General features: G+C 47.5%; 1 protein-coding gene across 1 annotated transcript in view; it reads right to left on the bottom strand.

The window, feature by feature from the left end:
- Positions 1-11172: 11172 nt before the first annotated feature.
- Positions 11173-15819, bottom strand: part of CERS4 (ceramide synthase 4) — a 34007-nt gene continuing 29360 nt past the window's right edge. The window contains exons 8-11 of the mRNA XM_022557147.3: positions 15606-15734; positions 15194-15300; positions 13296-13452; positions 11173-13021 (exon numbers count right to left, since the gene is read on the bottom strand). Of these exons, the coding sequence (XP_022412855.1) occupies positions 12845-13021; positions 13296-13452; positions 15194-15300; positions 15606-15734 (570 nt within the window). The 3' untranslated portion in view covers positions 11173-12844. The remainder of the gene's footprint in view (positions 13022-13295; positions 13453-15193; positions 15301-15605; positions 15735-15819) is intronic.

Below are 15819 nucleotides of genomic sequence, written 5' to 3' on the forward strand. Positions count from 1 at the left end.
TGTTTCCTTTTTCCAGAATGTCATAGCGATGGAATCATGCAGTATGGAGTCTTTTCAGATTGGCTTCTTTCTTTTCTTCTTTTTTTTTTTTTAATATTTATTATTTATTTATTTGTTTGTTTTGGCTACAGACTTCTTAGTTGCGGCATGCGGACTCTTAGGTGCAGCATGCGGGATCTAGTTCACCGAGAAGGGATTGAACCTGGGTCCCCTTCATTGGGACCACGGACTCTTAACCACTGGACCACGAGGGAAGTCCCAGATTGGCTTCTTTCACTTAGTCATGTGCATTTAAGGTTCCTCCATGTCTTTTCATGGCTTGATAGCTTGTTTCTTTTTAGCAGTGAATAACATTCCATCGTTTGGATGTACCACAGTTTGTCCACTCACCTGCTGAAGGACATCTTGGTTGCTTCCAAGTTTGGGCAATTATGAATAAGGCTGCTGTAAACATCCATATGCAGGTTTTTGTGTGGACATAAGTTTTCAACCCCTTTGGGTAAGGACCAAGGAGTGCTATTGCTGGATCATATGGTGAGAGTATGTTTAGTTTTTTAAGAAGCCGCTAAACTGCCTTCCAGAGTGGCTGGACCGTTTTGCATTCCCACCAGCAATGAACGAGAGTTCCTGTTGCTCCACATCCTCGCCAGCAATTGGTGTCATCGGTTTTCTCGGTTTTGGCCATTCTCATAGGTGTGTACCGGTTTCTCACGGTTGTTTTAATTTGCAGTTCCCCGATGATACATGTGGAGCCTTTTTTCATGTGCTTATTTGCACTATGAATATGTTTTGGAACTAGATATTGGCAGTGGTTGCACAGCTTTATGAATGTACTGTATGCACTGAAATTTTATTTTATTTTTTAAAGGTATTTATTTATTTACTTGGCTGCGTCAGGTGTTATTTGCAGCATGTGGGATCTTTGTTGCGGCATCTGGGATCTTTCTTTGCGGTGTGTGGCCTCCTCTCTAGTTGTGGCGTGCGGGCTCCAGAGTGTGCGGGCTCAGTAGTTGCAGCGCACAGGCTCTCTAGTTGTGGCGCTCTAGAGCACGCAGGTTTAGTTGCCCCACGGCATGTGGGATCTTAGTTCCCCGACCAGGGATCAAACCTCCTGCATCCCCTGCATTGGAAGGTGGATTCTTTTTTTTTTTTTTTTTTTTTTTTTTTTTGCGGTACGCGGGCCTCTCACTGTTGTGGCCTCTCCCGCTGCGGAGCACAGGCTCCGGACGCGCAGGCTTAGCGGCCATGGCTCACGGGCCCAGCCGCTCTGCGGCATGTGGGATCTTCCCGGACCGGGTCTCGAACCCGCGTCTCCTGCATCGGCAGGCGGACTCTCAACCACTGCGCCACCAGGGAAGCCCGGAAGGTGGATTCTTAACCACATTTATGTTATGTCGATTTCATCTCAATAATAAAACAAAACAAAAAGGTGGAAAATGAATCAGCATATTTGTATGTCTGTGGGTATAATCTAGTTCAGAGGGAAGACTGTTCAGGTGGCTCCTTAAATAGGCAGGTAGGGTGGGAGCTGGTGGAGATGGCCTAGGTTTGCCTGGGATCAGGGCAAATTGTTTACTCACAGCAGCAGGAAGGAGAGCTGGGCGGGCGCGTGGATCTGGATGCAGGTTGGAAGGGGGTGGTGGCTTTGGAAGTTATTTTTCTCCTGCTGGTTTCTATTGTCTCAGTGATACTGTCTGTTCTGACAAAATTGTTGGTAAACGGGAATGATGTCAGTATAAGGAGGAAATAGCCGTGGATTCTGAGCATGCTTTTTCAGCCCCTTGACGAACACAGGAAGCCACCAGTAGGTGGCGCTGTCTCCCTGCGCTTGATGCTGATCCAGCCGTGGGTTTCCTTTTTTTTTTTTTAACTATTTAAAAAAAAAATAAATTTGTGTATTTATTTATTTATTTATTTTTGGTTGGGTCTTTGTTGCTGCACGTGGGCTTTCTCTAGTTGCGACGAGCAGGGGCTGCTCTTCGTTGCGGTGCGCGGGCTTCTCATTGCGGTGGCTTCTCTTGTTGCGGAGCATGGGCTCTAGGTGCGAGGGCTTCAGTAGTTGTGGTATGTGGGCTCACTAGCTGTGGCTCCCAGGATCTAGAGCGCAGGCTCAGTAGTTGTGGCGCACGGGCTTAGTTGCTCCGCAGCATGTGGGATCTTCCCGGACCAGGGCTCGAGCCCGTGTCCCCTGCATTGGCAGGCGGATTCTTGACCACTGCGCCACCGGGGAAGTCCCAAGGGTTTCCTTTTGGCCACGTGCTTATTTTGCTCTTCTTCCCAGCCTTTATGCATTCGCTTTTGCCTCGACCCTTCCTCACTCTCTTTTCCATTAAGCAACCTTCTCCTTCTCCTTTGTACGTTTTTAATTGTAAAATATATATAACGCAAAATTTACCACTTTGACCATTTTTAAGTGCACAATTCAGTGGTATTAAGTACATTCATCTCGTGCAACCATCACCATCAACCATCTTCCGAACTCCTTTCATCTTGCAAAACTGAAACTCTGTCCCCGTTAAACTCTAACTCCCCATCTCCCTCCCCCAGCCCCTGGCACCCCTCATTCTATATTCTGTCTCTATGGATTTGACTCCTCTGGGGACCTCACATAAATGGAGTCATACAGTATTTGTCCTTTTGTGACTGGCTTCTTTCATTCAGCATAATGTCCTCAGGGTTCATCCATGTTGTAGCACATGTCAGAATTTCTGAATTTTTTAAAAAGGCGAATTTCTGTATTTCTTGATGCTTATTAGAAATGTAACAGTTAAAAATGTAACTTTTAAACCCTGCAAGTGTTTTTCTTAAGCTCCTTTCTGCTTTTGTTAATGCTCTGCTTCCAGGATTGCAAGGAGGTTGAGCGGGTTGTCCCAGCCCTCTGCCTGCATGAGCCGTAGCGCTCTCAGGTCTGAGTTCCTAGAACACACATATGACGCTGCAGCAAAAACAAGCGCCTATGTCAGAAGCAAGTCCATCTGCTGACAGAGATCAGTTACCTTGGTTTTCTGAGACTGACTCATCTATGCTCTTCTGGCCAAATTGTCCTTGGTCACGATGTAATTTTCTCCCAACACTGCGAGATTTGAGTAGGAGTATTTTTTTTAAATTTTTATTGAAGTATAACATTGATTTACAATGTGTTAGTTTCACACTTGCTGTACAGCAAAGTGATTCATATATATATATATATATATATATATATATATATATATTTCCCCTTCTTAACCATAAGTTTGTTTTCTATGTCTGTGAGTCTGTTTCTGTTTTATAAATAAATTCATTTGTATCTTTTTATTTTTGGTTGGCATGTGGAGCTTCCCATGACCAGGGATCAAACCTGTGTCCCCTGCAGTGGAAGCATGGGGTCTTAACCATTGGACCACCAGAGAAGTCCTGTATCATATTTTTAGATTCCACATATACGTGATATCATATGATATTTGTCTTTGTCTGACTTACTTCACTTAGTGTGATAATCCCTACGTCCATCCATGTTGCTGCAAACGGCATTATTTCATTCTTTTTTATGGCTGAGTAATATTCCATTGCATATATGTACCACATCTTCCTTATCCATTCATCTGTTGATGGACACTTAGGTTGCTTCCATGTCTTGTGGGTAGCAGTATTTTATTTAGGATTTTTGCTTCTATGGTCATCACTGAAAATCGGTCAGAATTTTCCTACCTTGTTCCATATTCTTATCTGTTTCTGTTTTCACTGAGGTGAAACTCACATCAACAAAATTAACCTTTTGAAAGCGAACAATTCAGGGGCATTTAGTGCACTCACAATGTTGTATACTCACAACCACCACCTCTGTCTAGTTCCAAAACATTTCCATGCTCCCAAAAGGAAACCCGGTACTCAAACATATGCTCCCATTCCTTCTCCTCCCGCTCTGCCTGGTAACCACCAATCTGCTTTCTGTCTCTGTAGATTTACCTATTCTGGATACTTTATATCAACAGAATCATACAATATGTAACCTTTTATGTCTGGCTTCATCTTTCACTTAGCATAATGTTTTCGAGGTTCATCCATGTTGTAGCCCTATCTGGTTTTGGTTTGTAGCCTATATCGTCCTCTTAAGAGAAGTTGGGTATTCTGCCCTACCCCCCACCTTTTTTTTTTTTTAAATTCTTGGTATCAATCTGAATAAGATGGGAATTATCCGCTACTTGTAATGGTGATAAAACTTGATTGTAAAATCCTCTAAGTTTTGTGTGTTAGGTAGAGGGAGTTTTTTCCCCCCATTATTTCCAGCTCATTAACATTTATGGGTCTAGTCAAGTTTTCTGATTCTTCTTGGTACAGTTTTTGCATTTTATATTTCCCCATAAATGAATTCATTTCATCTTGATTTTCAGATTTATCAGCCTATCGTTCATATAGTTTTTTAAAATCGCCTTCACCCATTTTGCCTGCCCCATGCCCTGCCCTGCCTCTGGCACCCACCAATCTGTTCTTTCTATCTATGAGTTCGTTTTTTTTTAGATTCCACATGTAAGTGAGATCATACAGTATTCGTCTTTCTCTGTCTGACTTAACCTCACTTAGCATAATGCCCTTAAGGTCCATCCATGTTGTTGTAAATGGCAGGATTTCCTTTTTATGGCTGAGTAATATTCCATTGTATATATACCACATCTTCTTCGTTTTTAAAATTAATTTATTTGGTTGCTCTGGGTCTTAGTTGCAGCAGGCGTTATCCTTAGTTGTGGCTTGCGGGCTCCTTAATTGCGGCACATGGGCTCCTTAGTTGTGGTATGCAAACTCTTAGTTGCGGCATACATGTGGGATCTAGTTCTCTGACCAGGGATCTAACCCGGGCCCCCTGCATTGGGATTGCAGAGTCTTAACCACTGCACCACCAGGGAAGTCCCCTATACCACGTCTTCTTTATCCATTCGTCTGTCAGTGGACATTTAGACTGTTTCCATATCTTGGCTATCGTAAATAATGCTGCTATGAACATGAGGGGTGCCTATATCGTTTCAAGATAGTGATTTTGTTTCCTTCAGATAAAAACCCAGAAGTGGAATTGCTGGATCATACAGTAGTCATATTTTTAATTTTGGGGGGAACCTCTGTACTGTTTTCCATAGTAGCTGCACCAATTTACATTCCCACCAACTACGGTTCCATTTTCTCTACATCCTCACTGACACTTGTCATCTCTTGTCTTTTTGACGTATAGTTATCCTTAACCTTCCCATATATATTTTTACAACTCTCCTCATTTCCTCCTTGCTCATTCTCTTCAGGGGTTTATCTTATTAATGTTCCCAAGGAGCCAGAGTTTGGTTTTATTCTGGCCATTTTTGTTCCTTTACCCTCTGTTTTGTTGATTTCTTTAATCTGTGTTACTTCCTTATTTTCTTGTGTCATTGGGTTTTCTCTATTGTGCACTTCCTAGGACTTCCCTGGCAGTCCAGTGTTAAGACTCTGCGCTCTCAATGCAGGGGTTACTGGTTCGATCCCTGGTTGGGGAACTAAGATCTCGCATGCCGCACGAACTGGCCAAAAAAAAAACACAAAAATTCTATTGTGCACTTCCTGATCTGGTGCCAGGTCACCTCTCCTGCTGAGCGCAGCCTCCCTCCTTGGGACTGCCTGGCTGGGTACCTGTTGTCTGGTCAGTAGGTCCTGGCCAGGCTGATGGACTCTCAGTCCTGGGTTGTGAATCTAGGGTCTGCACAGGTGAGGCCAGGTTTTGCAGGGCCAGCTGGTGGGGAAGGGCTGGGGGCTTGAAGACATAGGCAATGGATGTTGCATCCCATAGTTGAAGAGGAGGTGGGGGCAATCTGAGAAGGCTTCCTGGAGGAGGAAGCCTTGCCTCGGTTGAGAGATTGAGTGGATGTGGGTCTTGAATGGTGAACTTTCAGCACCTCGGAGAAGGCTCGTGGGCCCTCCACATAGGCCCCCAATAAAGATGCGCACAAACTTTCTATATAGAATAAAACATATCCTCTATAGACGAAGCACACAAACACACACGTGATAATATGCATGAGCCCACAGAACACATGAGGACACACAGGACAGCATGCCTAAGTCACTAGAATGTGGAGAAAAACGTATGAAGACACACGCTGGGGAACAAACATCAGCACTTGCAGGATGTAACCAGCGTGGGCCTCAGTGAATGGAAATTACCAAAATTCCTATGTCAGACTGAGGGACTAGTGGTCTAAGAGCACCTGGCACTAGATGGACGGGACACCTTCAGGTCAGGCAAGATCCAGGAGTGCTGTATCAGAGGTGGGTGAACAGAGAAAAGACCAGATGCCCTAACCTTGTTTCTCTCTGGGAGGGTGGCTGGAATCTCACCATCATGTTTCAGGAAGCAGAGGTGCTCACCGCCTTGGTCCAGGTGGGCGAGGTTGAAGGTGCTGAGGGTGTCTGCATGTCTTAGAGAAAGGGGGAGCCCACTGGCACAGGAAGGAGAACTGGCTGGAGGCAGGGGGCAGCACTAGAGGGCATATTCCTTGTGAGGGGACACAGGACTGTCTGGATCTGTGAGAAGCCCTGGATCCCTGTTCACCAGCTTGTCCTAGGGGAGTCCAGGCTGGTCCTTCCCCTCTGTTCCTGTAGCTGCAACACTACTTCCATGCTTCAGTTTCCCCTTGGATGTACCTGGGTTCCTCTTAGTGGTCTGAGGGCTTTGAGCTTCCATTGGAGGCTCTCAGAGACCTCAGCTCCACCCAGCAGTCTCCACACAGCCCTGGCCTCCACTGGTGAGCCAAAACCTCTCCTGGGACACAGGTGGCCAGATCGAGTACCCTGGTGGGACACTGCATATTCACCTAGGATGTGACAAGAGTGTGTGTCCGAAGAGGGTTGACGTCTGTTGATCAGGATGCAAAGTCACACAAGACGTAGAGCCTGAGGAATTGTTCCAGATTAAATGAAACTGAAGAGAGAGTTGATGAGACAAATTATAACTAAGTGCACCATGAGACCCTGGGTTGCAGCCTATACAGCATATGAGTGGGACAATGGAAAAATCTGATGGTCTGCATATTGGATAATAGTACTGTAACAGCGCTAACTTTCCTTCTTTGGTAACTCTACTGTAGTTATGTAAGGAAATGTCCTTTTTTTCAGGAAACACACACTGACTGTTTAGGGGTAAAGGAGCATCATGTCTGTAAGTTACTCTCTCAGAAAAAAGTATGTGTGTATGTGTATATATATATATATATGAATGGGACGGGAGGAGCAGGAGAGCAGGAGGAGGAGGAAGAGGAGGAGATGGAGATGATGATGATGGAGATGGAGATGATAGAGATGATGGGGATAATGGAGATGTGGTGAGATGTTAACCTTAGAGAAATTTGAATGAAGAGTATGTGGGACTTTTTCTTTTTTTAATTGGGGTATAGTTGTTTTACAATGTTGTGTTAGTTTCTACTGTACAGCGAGGTGAAGTAGAGTTCCCTGTGCTATACAGCAGGTTCTCATTAGTTATCTATTTTATACATATTAGTGTATATATGTCAATCCCAATCTCCCAGTTCATCCCACCCACCCCTCCCCGCCGGGACTTTTTTTATGTTATCATCACAACTTTTCTGTGTCTGAAATTATTTCAAAATAAAAAGTAAAAACAATTAAACAAAAACAGATAAAGTTGCACAGAGCCTATATGTCCAACCCAGAGCTCTGGGAGCTGATGCCTGGGTACTGGACAGTGGAGAGGGCTTAAGGAATATGAAGACTTTTTAAGGAGAGAACATGAGAGATCTTGTTTGTCTGAAAATGTCATTATTGCACCCTTATCCTAACGTGGTAGTTTAGCTGGGTATGGAATTTTCAGTTCTGAGATATTTATACTGTGGGCTCTGAGGATTCGCTTCTATTGTCAGGCATCTGTTGTACAGATTAAAAATTGTGCTCTCCAACTGCTCATCTCCTGTAGAAAAACTGTCTTTTTCCTCTGGTAGATTTGGGGTTTTGTTCTTTATCCTTAATGGCTTGGAACTTCATCTCAGTAAGTTTCAGTGTGGAATTTTTAAGGAATTCACTTCGTTTGGCTCACAGTGGGCTCTTTCAATCTGGGGGCTCATGAATTTCTTCAGTTTTGGGAATGTTCCAGCCTTCCTTCCTTCCTTTCTTTCAAATAATCCTTTCTATTTCAGTTTCTTAATTCTTTTTACTACTTTTAGACAGATGTTGGTCTGTAGGGATCTATATTCCATGTGGTTTAAAGAAGAAGAAGAGAATTTCTTCTTTATGCTGCTTTGAGAGAGAAGTTCTCTCTTTACTCTGCTTTGAGAGAGATACTCCTTAGCTATCTTCCATCCCGGAAGATAAAATTCTTATTTTTCCTCTACTTTTTTATTTATTTATTTTTTTTTTTGCGGTATGCGGGCCTCTCACTGTTGTGGCTTCTCCCGTTGCGGAGCACAGGCTCCGTACACGCAGGTTCAGTGGCCATGGCTCACGGGCCCAGCCGCTCCGTGGCATGTGGGATCTTCCCGGACCGGGGCACGAACCCGTGTACCCTGCATCGGCAGGCGGACTCTCAACCACTGCGCCACCAGGGAAGCCCTTTCCTCTACTTTTGATTGACAGTGTTGTGTTAGTTTCAGGGGTACAACAAAGTGATTCAGTTATACATATATTCAACACATATTATCTATTCCTTTTCAAATTCTTTTTGTACTATTTTATAGGTTTAGGTATTCTGGACATTTCGTATAAAAGCAGTCATAAAATGTGTGACCTTTTGTCTGTCTGCTTTCACTTAACATAATGTTCCTGAGGTTCATCCACGTTGTAGCATGTACCAGTATTTCCTTTTATGGTTGAATAATATTCCGTTTTGGGATGTATCACATTTTGTTTATCCATTCACCTACCGATGGACATTTGTGTTGTTGTGATCTTTTGGCTATTGTGAACAGTGCTGCTATGAACATTCGTATACAAGTATTTGTTTGGGTCCCTGTTTTCAAGCCTTTGGGTATATACCTAGGAGTAGAATTGCTAGGTCAGATGATAAATCTGTTTAACTTTCCAACGAACTACCAAACGATGTTCCACAGTAATTAACCATTTTACATTCCAACCAACAACATTACAAGAATTGTTCTAATTTTTCCACAACCTCACCAACAGTGGTTATTTTATTTTTTGCTATATTTATGGTTATGGGTGTGAAGTGGTATCTTGTGGTTTTGATTTAGATTTCCTTAAGACACCTTTTCATGTGCTTATCGGCTGTATATCTTCTTTGGAGGAATGTCAATTGAAGCCCTTCGCCCATCTTTAAAAATTTTTTTTTTTGTTTTTAAGTGTTTATATATTCTAAGTGCTAGACCCTTTTCAGATATATGGTTTGCAAATAGTGTCTCCCATTCTGCTGCATGTATTTTTGCATATCCCTTTTAAGTTGTATTTATTTATTTATTTTAAATTTATTTCATTTATTTATTTTTGGCTGTGTTGGGTCTTCGTTGCCGCGTGGGCTTTCTCTAGTTGCGGCGAGTGGGGGCTACTCTTCATTGTGGTGTGTGGGCTTCTCATTGTGGTGGCTTCTCTTGTTGCAGAGCACGGGCTCTAGGCGGGTGGGCTTCAGTAGTTGTGGCACGTGGGCTCGGTAGTTGTGGCTCGCGGGCTCTAGAGTGCAGGCTCAGTAGTTGTGGTGCACGGGCTTAGTTGCTGTGCGGCATGTGGGATCTTCCCAGACCAGGGATTGAACCCGTGTCCCCTGCATTGGCAGGTGGATTCCCAACCACTGCGCTACCAGGGAAGTCCCTTAAGTTGTATTTATTAACAATAAAATGAGTATCTGTCACTATACCTCACAACCTCAAAAGTTAGAACAGTGACAGTAATTTATATCTACCTGAGTGCCATCCCCCTCTCCAAATCAAAGGTAACTTTGATAAGTTCTGAATTTTGTGTTTATGTTTTCTGTTTATTAAAGAAATAATTCTTCTAGATAGATGTGTATGCCTAAACAATACATCAACTTGTTTGAGTTGCTTTTGAACTTCATAGAACGGTCAACAATTTGACATGATGGTGAGTGGTTTTCCAAAATGACTGTAGCAATTTACACTCCCCCCTCCCCAGTAATATATGTGAGGTTATTGATTCCCATCTTCTCCAATACTTGCTTTGGCCAATTTATTATTTTTAAAAAATTATTATTTTTTGGCCACCCCATGTGGCATACGGGGTTCCTTGACGAGCGATCAAACCCGTGCCCCTTGCAGTGGAAGCGTGGAGTCCTAACCAGTGGACCTCCAGGGAATTCCCTGGCCAGTTTATTTTTGCCAGTTGAATGGGCTTAAAATGGCATCTCACCACCTTGCTTTGCATTTTCCTGATTATCACTGAGATTTGAGTATGTCTTCATCCGTTTATTGGCCATAAGTATCTTCTCTTCTGTAAGTGTCCATGGTGGTTTTTGCTCCTATTTTTAGGTCGGTTGTCCTTCTACTGAGTTGTAGGTGTACTAGGAAGATCTAGACGTATTTTTAGGGATAAAGAGGATAGGGTGGTGGTGGTGGGAGGGGCGTGTTCCAGGACAGAGGCGTTTTCCCTGCAAATCTCACCGACAGAGGATGCTATCACTCTGTATTTTTGCCGGGGATAGCCAGGGAGAATTGGCATTTCATTGTAGGTTTAATTTGCGCTTCGCTCAGATGGAGTGAGACTGAGCATCTTTTTATCCGCTTCCAAGCCATTCGCATCTCCCTCCTGTGGACCACCTGCTCATCTTTTCACCCCTCGCTCCTCCTTCTAGGATCTACTTCTCCCTCGCTCCTCCTCCTAGGATCTACTTCTCCCTCGCTTCTCCTCCTAGGATCTACTTCTCCCTCTCTTCACATTTCTTCTTTCACATTTCTGTCTGAGAACCCCTTCACACCTCGGTATTCTCCTCTTCTTTTCCCGTTTCTCTCTCTTCTCTCCTCTCCCTTTCTTCCCTCCAGGTCTCACCATCTTCTGACATCACATCCTCCAAGCTCCTAGTCTGCTCTCTCCCCTCTCATCTCCGGTGTCTCTCCAATGCCGCCTTTTCTTCCACCTCCCCCACTGTCCCTTCTCTTTTCCTGTTTGTTTCCTACTTCCCATGACATCTCAGCTCTTCTAATTGTTCCCTCCTCTCTCATCTTTCCAGTCCCTCTTTCCAGTGATTCTAACACCTGCCTCTTTTTAAAACATTTTTATTTTATTGAAGTAGGGTTGATTTACAATGTCGTGTTAATTTCTGTTGTACAGCAAAGTGATTCAGTTGTACATACATATACATTCTTTTTCATATTCTTTTCCATTATGGTTTATCACAGGGTATAAACCATACAGTTCCCTGTGCTACACAGTGGGACCTTGTTGTTTACCCATTCTATATATAATAGCTTGCATCTGCCAATCCCAAACTCCTAATTTATCCCTCCCCCCACCTTTGGTAACCATAGGTTTGTTTTTCTATGTCTGTGGTCTCTTACTGTTTTGTAGATAAGTTCGTGTCTATCCTTGTTTTTAGATTCTACATGTAAGTGATAGTGTATATTTGTCTTTTTCTTAGTTACTTCACTTCGTACGATGACCTCTAGGTCCATCCACGTGGCTGCAAATGGCATTATCCCTTCTTTTTTATGGCTGAGTAATATTCCATTGTATATGTGTGCCACATCTTTATCCATTCATCTGTTGATGGACATTTAGGTTGTTTCCATGTCTTGATATTGTGAATAGTGCTGCTATGAACATGGGGGGGGGTGCATGTATCTTTTTGAGTTATAGTTTTGTCCAGATATATGCCCAGGAGTGGGATTGCTGGATCATATGTAACACCTTCCTCTCCCTCCATCCTTGTTTCTCAGTGGAGACACAGCAGGGACCTTTCTCCTCTCTGCCATCTCTCCCCACTCCCATCCTCTCCTCTGTTGAGAAGCACAGGTGAGACCCGTCCCCCCACGCTTTCTCTCTCTTCTCTGACTCCTGTCTCTGGTGTTCCCCTGAAGGCAGCACATTCTGGCCCTGCGTGGGACCTTGTGGCAGTGATTTCTGGGGTGTGTGTGGGGGGGCACCCTCCTGCAGAGCTCCTGAGGAGACAGTGAAATCAGCCAGCTGAACCCTTGGGAAGCCTGCAGGAAGTTGCCCTCCCACGAAGTCCTATTTCACTGTCTCCAGGGAGGTCCTGGGGACCTTGAGGACGGGGAACTGCCAAGCTTGAGCAGGGGCTGCAGGAACAGGTGTGAGTCTCCCCTTCGCCCTTCTGTTTGGACCTGTGTGACTTTGGGCAAAGGACTCCACCTGTCTGAGCCCAGCACCTGCTCATCTGTACGCAAGGTCTGTGAGTAGCTGACCAAGGGCTGCCCTGGGGTGGAAGGAGATAGCTTGGCTGAGGCTCTGCTGGGAGTCAGGGACTCACCCCAGGGGGTCCCCACGCGCTGCTCACTGTCTGGGTCCCCTGGGGGTGGGCCTGTGTCTTGGGGTGGCAGTGAGTGACCCATTGGTGAGGTATGTAAGTCCTGGCTGCCTTGGGGCCTCTGGGGATAGATGAGGAGCTGTGACAGGGACACAAGCTCTCAGGCAGAGAAGTTGGCTCCGGTCAAGTTTTATTGGACCCCCTTTCAGCCTGGGGCTCTTCACAGTTGCCGGGCTGCCTGTACCCCTCTCACCCCCGGCCGCAGCTCTGTCCATTTGCCTGAGGGAAGGAGGGAGGGTGGGCAGAAGGAAGGGGCTGGAGACAGATCATCAGCCCCTGGGGTGGGGCCCTCCCTGTCTCCACAGAATCGGCCCAAGGGTCTCCAGTCCAGCCGCCCCACGAATCCGAGCTGCCGGGTGCTGGGGCAGCCCCTTGTGGTCAGTCCTCGGCCGGCTACGTGGCTGGTGTGTGCCCGTTGGCCATCCGCCTGGCTGCCCGGCTCCGAGGGCCATCGGTGGGGGCTGCTCCGGGCCGGTGAGCCGCCCTGTTCTTCAGCTGCGGGTACTTCTGGGCTGCCTCCCCATCGCTGGAGTCTGACTCTTCCACGTCGCTGCGAACATCCTTCTCCATCTGGGGAACAGGGAGAAGGGAGGAGGCGCGGGGCGGGGCTGGGCTGGGGGCTCCAGGGAGGCACAAGCTAGCCAACCCTTGCCCGGCCCTACCTGGTCTCTTTCTTTCTTTCTTTTTTTAAAATTATTTTATATGTATTTACTTATTTAATATTTATTTATAAAAAGTTTTGGGCTACGTGCATGGCATGTGGGATCTTAGTTCCCCGACCAGGGATCGAACCCACACCCCCTGCATTGACAAGGCGGGGAGCCTTAACCACTGGACCGCCTACCTGGCCTTTCTTTATGAAGCTGTAGATCATGCGAAGGATGAGGCAAGACCAGAACACGTGCAGCAGCTGTAGTGTCATGAGAAGCACGTTGAAGAAGTAGTAGCCAAAGAAGGGGCCCGAGTTGGCAATGGACTCGTAGTATGTGGTATAGAGGATCCTACGGTGGGTGGGCAGGAGGGAGAGAGGCAGGGGTTATAGGCTGCTGTTGCCCCCGGTCCTAGGAATCTCTAACTTGCGTGACCTTCCCTGCTCCAGGACCTTCTATAGCTCCCCATTACCCACCTCCAAAGAATGATACCTGTGCCCTTCAGCTGGGCATTTAAGTACCCCCCACACACACCTGGTTATGTTAAATTCAAAGAATGAACAAGCTGGACAACTGGCCGGTCATGACTGTAAACCCCAAGGGGGTGCTTAGTGTCCCAGCAGCTCTCCTGGGTGGTCCTTTCACACCTTCTCAGGTCCCTCCCCATTCCCTCCCACTACCACCTTCACCCAGATCAGCTGTAGGGTCATCAGTGACCCGCCTTGATCAGACAGCAGGCACCCAGCTGGCCTCCCTCCTCCTCATGTTCTTTCCTCACGTGCCTGCAGGGACCCACACTCCCATGCCCCCACTTCATGGCTTCTCCCTCTCCATCTCCTCTGCAGGCTCCCCCGACCTGCAAACATCAGGGGGCCCCAGGACTGGGCCTCTCTGTCCACACCTGGTCTTCGGTGACTCTGTCCAGTCTTGCGACTGCAAACACTGGACATGGACGTCTCTCCCAGAACCCCAGGCTGGTGTCCACTGCTTCCTCCACTTTTCGGTGGTGATGCCTGAGGGGCGTGTTGCAGACCCCTCAAACCCGGCGCAGCCAGAGCTAAGCTCCTGATCCTCAAGCAGTAACTCTGAGCCCGTTCTCATCTCATGACCCTTGAGTCATCCCCCTGAGTCCACCCACTTCTCTCGACTGCATTGGTCGAGCCCCAACATTGCCCACCCGGACCAGTGCTGTCGCCTCCGCCCTGGTCCCCCAGCTCCTGCTCCAACCTCTTACCAGCTATTCCCCCTGGAGCCACCAGAGGGAGCCCGTGAGTACGCGAGTTAGGTCCCACCCATCCTCTGCTCAGAACCCTCCAGGGCTCCCACCTGGCTTGGGATAAAAGCCCAACTTCTCCCCAAGGCCTACAAGACCTTGCATACTCTCTCCCGTCAGCTCTGTGCGCTCCCCTCCTGCCTCTCTCCCTCTTGCTCACTCTGGTCCTGCCACACGGGCCTCCTCTCTGTTCCTCCGACATGCTGGGCACGGTCCTGCCTCAGGGCCTTTGCACGTGCTCTTCCCCCTGTGATCAGTATCAGTAGTTTTCTCCCTCACCTCCCTGCAGTCTATATATGAACGCCGTCAGTGAGGCCTTCTCCGACCACCCTATTTCCAGCTGTCCACACAGTTCCTGTGACCTTCCCAACTTCTTTTCTCTTTAGCACGATCACTGCCTCACATATTCTATAGTCTACTTGTTTGCCTTATTATATTTCCCCACCTGCCAGTGTCAGCTCCAGGTGAGCAGGGACCTTCACGTTGTTCCCTCTGCTTGTTGCAACAAGCTCATCAAATTGCCGGGCAAAGACTTTAGCGCGTGGGGCCCGACGCTGTCTCCCAACCCATGTTCCAGGCACGCGGCACGGGATGATGACTAAGCCCAGTTTTCTGTTTCTCCTACCTCTTGGGCCTTTGCATATGCTGCGCCCTGTGCCGGGAACACCCTTCCTTGCCTCCTCCTGGAAACCTCCCAGCCCACACCCCAGCTATCTGGATCGCGGAACCCGGGAACCGGGTAACGGAGGGTGAGGCGGGCTTGGATCTCCGCCTTACCGCCCCCCACCTCCCCAACCCCCGGCGGGAGGGCTGACTCACTGGGTGGGGAAGAGCACGAGGCGAGTGTAGAAGAAGACCAACGAGAAGATGATGAAGAGAGCGTCGCACACGCGCCGCCAGTGCGTGTAGTTGAACAACTTACAGGCCTGGAGGGGACAGCAGAGAGAAATAGACCTGGGGGTGGGGCTGCGGCGGAAGCACGCGGGAAGGGCGGGGCGGGGCCGAGAAAGGGCGGGGCCTCTTCCCAGGGAAAAGGTGCCTCTGCCTGGGCCAGGTGAGTTGGGGCGGGTCTTATCTCTAGGAACTGCCTAGAAAGGTAGAAAGTGCGTGGTCTGCGGATGACGGGGGTGGGGCCTCACCTCCCAGGAAGACTGACAGGGGGTGGGCCTCAACACCAGGGGCACCTGGGAGGGCGGGGGGGCTGGGAGGGGTCGGGCTGCGCCAGGCGCACCTCCAGCAGGTAGTCGGAGGAGTCGTGCAATAGCAGCACCAGAGAGCCGATGCGCAGCAGATTCGTGCTGTAGGAGAAGACGATCAGGGTGATGGTCACAAAGTGATGTGCCACCTGCTCCTTGAAATCCTGCGGGAAACGGAGGGTCATAGCCGGAATGAGGCTGGGGGGCCAGAGCGGCCCCACCCCGCAGGGCTGGGAGCAGGCCCTCCCA

This window comes from Delphinapterus leucas, unplaced genomic scaffold (assembly GCF_059928025.1).
Source record: "Delphinapterus leucas isolate spDelLeu-1000000601 "Yukka" unplaced genomic scaffold, BTC_Dleu_Yukka2 spDelLeu_asBTCV2_sq25, whole genome shotgun sequence".
In the NCBI taxonomy this organism is placed as follows: domain Eukaryota; kingdom Metazoa; phylum Chordata; class Mammalia; order Artiodactyla; family Monodontidae; genus Delphinapterus; species Delphinapterus leucas.